The sequence below is a fragment of the Sebastes fasciatus genome, chromosome 15, assembly GCF_043250625.1.
Source record: "Sebastes fasciatus isolate fSebFas1 chromosome 15, fSebFas1.pri, whole genome shotgun sequence".
NCBI classification, from domain to species: Eukaryota; Metazoa; Chordata; class Actinopteri; order Perciformes; family Sebastidae; genus Sebastes; species Sebastes fasciatus.
In genome coordinates, this window is record NC_133809.1 from 4,515,601 (window position 1) to 4,522,384 (window position 6,784).

General features: G+C 36.7%; 1 protein-coding gene across 1 annotated transcript; it reads left to right on the forward strand.

The window, feature by feature from the left end:
• Positions 1 to 1,155: 1,155 nt before the first annotated feature.
• Positions 1,156 to 6,461, forward strand: foxi2 (forkhead box I2). Its single transcript, XM_074661446.1, has 2 exons — positions 1,156 to 1,928; positions 4,821 to 6,461. The coding sequence occupies exons 1-2, from the start codon at positions 1,292 to 1,294 to the stop codon at positions 5,420 to 5,422; spliced, it is 1,239 nt and encodes a 412-aa protein (XP_074517547.1). The 5' UTR covers positions 1,156 to 1,291; the 3' UTR covers positions 5,423 to 6,461.
• Positions 6,462 to 6,784: the final 323 nt, after the last annotated feature.

Genomic DNA, 6,784 nt, shown 5'->3' on the forward strand with positions numbered 1-6,784 from the left:
AAATGTCTGGAAAAAAATGTCTAAAAAAAGTTTGAAAAATTCTGCAAAAGAAAAGTCTAAACAATGTCTGAAAAAGGTAAAAAAAAAAATAAAAATGTCCCAAAAAAGTCTGAAAAAATGTCTGAAAAAAGTGTGAAAAAGTGTCTGAAAAAAAAATCTGAAAAATGTTGCAAAAGAAAAGTCTAAACAATGTCTGAAAAAGGTAAAAAAGTCTAAAAAAAAAAGTTTGAAAAATGCTGGAAAAAAAGGCTGAAAAAATGTCTGGAAAAAAAAGTCTGAAAAAACTGTCTGAAAAAAAAAAAATCAGAAAAATGTCTGGAATTTTTTTTCTAAAAAGCTGAAAAAGGTAAAAAAAAAAAAAAAAAATTCCCGTAAAAAAAGGTCTGAAAAAGGTCTGAAAAAAATGTCTAAAATTTTTTTTTAAAAATGCTGGAAAAAAAGTCTGAAAAAATGTCTGTTAAATAAAAGTCTGAAAAATGTCTGGAAAAAGGTAAAAAAAAAAAAAAAAAAAGGCTGAAAAATGTCCCGAAAAAGTGTCTGAAAAAAAAAGTTTGAAAAATGTTGGAAAAGAAAAGTCTGAAAAACTGTCTGCAAAAAAAGTCTAAACAATCTGAAAAAGGTAAAAGAGAGAAACATTATCGTCTCTCCTGCGGGCACAGCCGGGAGACGATAACGTTTCTCTTCCTGCTTCAGCCCTGGCACCGACGCACTTTTCCTGCTTCAGCCGTCGGGAGGCTGAGGCAGGAAAAGCCAACACTAGGATCAGCATTGATTCATGGAGAGACCTTCGTCTGGTATATTACAACCTTTTTCCTCGTAAAGTTCTGACTTTATTCTCTTAATATTATGATTTTTTTCTCGTAATATAACAACTTTTTTTCTCATAATAATATGACTTTTTTCTCTTAATATTACGACTTAACAAGGGAAACTGATATTGTAAAAGTTATTATTGCAGGTTAGTTGTTTGTTGACTGAGGTTTAATGATCTCAGCCCTCAGAGAGGATGTGAACCAGCAGCAGCAGGAGTCTGTAGTAGTCTGTGGTGTCTCTCCAGGAGGATTTGACCCTCTCTCTCTCTCCTGCTGAATGATCAACTCTCTGTTGAACCACACCCCCTGTTCCTCAGTGTGAGTGTCTATTGGCTGTTGGGAATCATCTGGTGTCTGGATGTGGCTGCTGTCAAGAGTTTATGCTATTAAAACTCACCAAACTCCTCCATCCTCTCTGACACTTGTTGCTGCTGCACCACCTGAACCGCTGAGCAGCATTTCCTTTTGGGGGATTTGTGATGAACTCCCTGGACCCTCAGTCCCATCACCAGAACCAGAACCAGCACCACACCTCCTCTCTTCCACCCAAGGCTGCCCAGGAGGCCCCTGACATGGCCGCAGTATACTGCGACAGCTTCAGCAGCATGTACCACCAGCAGCAGCAGCAGCAGCAGAGCCTGCAGAGCCTCCAGAGCCTGCAGGGCGCACAGAGAGCCTCCGGATACGGCCTCGGAGATTACGCATCGACTCCAAACCCGTACCTGTGGATCAACGCACCTGGCGTCAACTCCTCCGCGTCCTCTTACCTGCACGGAAACAACCCGTCCTTCATCCCGCCGTCCTACGGAGCGCAGCGGCAGTTCATCACCACCAACTCACCTGGGTTCGGAGGTCCAGACCTGGGCTGGCTGTCCATCGCCTCTCAGGAGGAGCTGCTGAAGCTGGTGAGACCTCCTTACTCCTACTCTGCTCTCATCGCCATGGCCATCCAGAACGCACACGAGAAGAAGCTGACTCTGAGTCAGATCTACCAGTATGTGGCCGACAATTTCCCCTTTTATAAGAAGAGCAAAGCCGGCTGGCAGAACTCCATCCGGCACAACCTGTCTCTGAACGACTGCTTCAAGAAGGTTCCGAGGGACGAGGACGACCCAGGTACCGTGAACGCACCAGGGAACATGCTATTTATAAACAATAGTTTCAAGTTTATTTGTCATATGCATTTAAAAGTACAGTGAAATGCAATGAAATGCATTTTACCCTGGCTCTCTCTCAGCCCTTAAAAATAATATAAATATAATAATAATATAAATAGTACACTAAATAAATACTACAATAAATAAGACAATACCTGAGAATAAAATTATAAAACAACCTAAAACAGCCATTAAACAATCCACAGCTCTGCATTCATTTAGTGTTTTCATAGAATCGTATCAGTTATACGTGTGGTCAAATAAGTCTTACATTTCAAAATAAGTTGTCATTAACTGATGCTGTGTGGTAATCTTTTAATTTATTACTTACTTACTTTATTATTAACGCAACAAGTTATTCAAATATAACAGATATTGTAGCTGTTTTGATAATATAGCAATTTATATTTTCCAAAGGTTAATACAGATAAATTCCTATAGATTCATTTAAATGAAATAATTTCCAGGGGAAATGTTATTTATAAACTATATGTTGCATTCAGGTTCAGTTTACTCACCTGTGAGTCTCAGGGGGGTTAAATTAGAGAGGGAATTAGGTACAAAATAAAGTGACATTGTTTCTTGAATCCTTAAAATGTAAAAACGAAAAGAAAAACATTTTTTAATCATAGTTTTCATATGGTGGTCAAATAAGTCTTAGCAATATTAAATTCCAAATACGTTTCACCAAGGTACCGTGAACGCACCAGGGGGGGAAATGTTATTAATAAACAAACAATATGATGCATTCAAGGCAGCTGTATTTGTAGAGCACATTTCAGCAACAGGGCAATTCAAAGTGCTTTACATAAACATTCAAGAACATTGAGACATAATTAAAACAGTTATAAAAACATTAAAGATTAGAAAAATAAAAACAAGCTCAAATAAAAGCTATAGGATAGAAGGTAAAATAGAATATAACACACAAGATTAAAAGCTCTAGTTCAGTATAATATCATAAGTTTACCAGAAAAAAAAGTCGTAATATTATGATAATAAAGTCATAAGGCAAGGCAGCTGTATTTGTAGAGCTCATTTCATTAACAGAGCAATTCAAAGTGCTTTACATAAACATTCAAGAACATTAAGACAAAGTGCAAAAAAAACATTAAGACATAATTAAAACAGTTATAAAAACATAAAAGATTAGAAAATAAAAACAAGTTAAAAAGCTAGGATAGAAGCTAAAATAGAGTATAACACATGAGTAAAAGCTCTAGTGCAGTATATAAGATCATTATCTGGTTTAATTAAAGGCAGCAGCAAACAGGAACGTTTTAAGCTTTGATTTAAAAGAACTCAGAGTTGGACTTGGTCCTGCAGGTTTCTGGGAGCTTGTTCCAGATATTTGGTGCATAAAAACTGAACGCTGCTTCTGCATGTTTAGTTGTGACTCTGGGGACACTAAGCAGACCTGATCCAGATGAACCTGAGAGGTCTGAAATCAGAAATATATTTTGGCCCTAAACCATTTAGTGCTTTGTAAACCAGCATCAGTATTTTGAGGTTCAGTTTACTCACCTGGGAGTGTCAGGGTGGTTTAATTAGAGAGGGAATTAGGTACAAAATAAAGTGACATTGTTTCTTGAGTCCTTAAAATATAAAAAAAGAAAAGAAAAACGTTTTTTAATCATAGTTTTCATAGAGTATTATCAATTATATGTGTGGTCAAATAAGTCAAATACATTTCACCAACTGATGCTGTGTATTAATCTTTTAATTTACTTACTTTGTTATTTATTATTAAAGCAACAAGTTATTAAAATATAACAGAGGGGAAATTAGGTACAAAATAAAGTGACATTGTTTTCTGAATCCTTAAAATGAAAAAAAGAAAAAAAAACTTTTTTTTATCATAGTTTTCATAGAACCTTGTCAATTATATGTGTGGTCAAATAAGTCAAATACATTTCACCAACTGATGCTGTGTATTAATCTTTTAATTTACCTACTTTGTTATTTATTATTAAAGCAACTGTAATAAATATAGTAATGCATATTGTCCGAAGGTTGATACAGATAAATTCCTATAGATTCCTATAAATGAAATAATTTCAAAGACATTTTAAACAACCCAATATAATAACACAATTAAAGGCTCCCTTAAAATATAAAAAAAGAAAAGAAAAACATTTTAAATCATAGTTTTCATAGAAACTTATCAATTATATGATGGTTAAATAAGTCTTAAATTTCAAAATAAATGTCATTATCTGATGCTGTATGGTAATCTTTTAATTTATTACTTACTTACTTTATTATTAAAGCAACAAGTTATTAAAATATAACAGATATTGTAGCTGTTGTAATAAATATAATAATTTATATTTTCCAAAGGTTAATACAGATAAATTCCTATAGATTCATTTAATTGAAATAATTTCAAAGACATTTTAAACAACACAATTAAAGGGTCCCTGTTAAATAGTACAGATATATATTATTTTCCTAGAAATATTACTTGATTATTACAGTGTTATTTTGTCTACAATTTAGTGCATGTATTGGACTCGAACATGACTGAATGTTGTTTTTAATCTGAACCTGAACTGCAATTATAATTATTATTGTTCCCTTCAGTCATTTCAGAAAATGCTCAAAACTGGCTTCTCAGTAAACAGACAGAAATATGAGATACATAATAACAAATCATTTAATAATATGGGATATAAGTTTGCTATGACAGATTGTGAAATGTGTTGAGTCATATTTTTAAAGGAACAGGCTGAAGACTTAAGTAAAAAGAAATGTTGTATTTTATTTAGACTATATAAGTTGGATATATTAGGCCCCATCAGCTAAAACTGATTAAGTTCTAACATGTTTTGTGTCTCATCTTTAATTACAGGAAAAGGAAATTACTGGACGTTGGACCCAAACTGTGAAAAGATGTTTGACAACGGAAATTTCCGCCGGAAACGGAAAAGACGTTCAGATCCGAGCAGCGCGGGAGGAGCAGCAGCGTCATCGGTGGCAGCCGGGGCCACAAAGGTGGAGGACGGCAGGCCGGCAGCGGGGGCGTCCTCGCTGAAGCCCTCGGACAGTCCTCCGCTCCTGGGGCCGCCCTCGCCGGAGATGGAGGCCATGAACGAGAGCCACAAGAGCTCGTCGTCGTCCTCGCCGCCCGGCGGACTGGCCTCGGCCGCTCCCTGCTTTAACAACTTTTACAGCAGCATGTCGACGCTCAGCTCGGGGGCCCCCGGCCGGCAGGGGTCCCTGGGGCTGGTGAACGAGCTGTCCAACAGGAACATTACGGCCCTGAGCCCCTACCACCTCAACCACGGCGGGCAGGACACGGGGGCGTCGGAGCACGGCGAGGGCTTGCATTTCAACCGTGGAGTGTACTACAACACGTTTGGCGGCGGGCAGAGCGGACAGTTCAACGGTCACTTCTACAACAGCTTCAGTGTCAACAGCCTTATTTACCCCAGAGAAGGGACAGAGCTATAGGAGCTGATTCACCACACTGTCGTAGGGACTCGCTGCTCCGTGCAAAACACACACACACATGCAGACGTACATGCATTTCAGCAGAGCGTGCTTCTCTGCGTCATGAACACTCCCTTCACTGATCAGCTCACGGAGAGATTAGATTTAGTATTTTTAGGTGATTTAACTTGACAAGCACTCAAACTGTGGAAACAGCCGGCAACAAAAATGAGCACTTATCTTTTTACTCTCTTTTTTATTATTATTATTATATCAAAGCTCCTACTTTGCTCTTCAAACTAAAATAATTGCAAAGTAAGACAACCACTGAACACTTGTTTTTGTGATATTTCAACAGAAAGTTTCTATATTCTTGTAGTCAAAGCCACTCGTTCATGTCCAAAATGTAAATGTAGTTTTTGCCAAATCTTGCCCATATTTCTTTGGAGCGGCCAAATTCTTACAGTTGATTATATATGCTGTTTATTCATATTCATAATCAACTCAAATCTGCCAAAGTTGCCTTTTATGGGACCGCCATTACCTCAAAAAACAACCCTCCTATGAGACGCCCTGCTCTGAAGGGTTCACCTGTCGATTCAGACCGTTTCCAAATGCAGTAATTGATTTAATAACAAATATGATCCGAGATGGGGCTCGCCTTATTTTTTTATATCCTCCATGTTGACTGAAACCACAGCACTAAGGCTCATGTAAATACATGTGGACTTTATATAAATGTGTATTTTTGTAAATTATAAAACAAAAAAATAGTTTGTGACTATTTATGCTATTTATGCTAATAGGCATTGTTTTTCTACTTTTTTTCTGAACATAGTTTGATTAAAATGACAAAACGCGCCGAACACAGTATCACCAAATGTCATAAATATATAAATATATATATTAAAAACTATATGCTATATCATGGTTTCTCTCAGGATTCAGTGTGACAATCATTGAATGGCTTTGTCTTTTTTTTTTTTTTTATCTTTATACAGTGCATCAAGCTTACAGGCAGTTTCAACTGTGACTATTAATAAATATCATGTGGTCTCTATTGTATTGTCATGCATCTTTTTCAAATAGGGCACTAGTGTATTTAAGGCCTTCGTTATCAGGTCAATGCACACCCATAGATTTACTTTAATCTCGTATTTAATTACTTCTACTCCATTTCAGCTCAATGCAGCCTCTTAACCAGCTGTATAAAACAACAACAAAACATGCATCAGGTCTTTACTGTGAAGTTTAGTTTTGTAAACTCAAGTGACCCTGTTCTCCAGAAACATGTTTATGTTAATGATTCAAATTTGACATATTTATAACCCAGTCTGACTCATTCTTCATTAAGTTTCACTGTCTAACACTGATTCTCCTTTT

Bases quoted from the DNA above. Each gene is read 5' to 3' on its own strand.
- foxi2 (XM_074661446.1), top strand. From the start codon at position 1,292: ATGAACTCCCTGGACCCTCAGTCCCATCACCAGAACCAGAACCAGCAC. The intron at 1,929-4,820 runs GTACCGTGAACG...CTTTAATTACAG, and splicing joins GAGGGACGAGGACGACCCAG to GAAAAGGAAATTACTGGACG.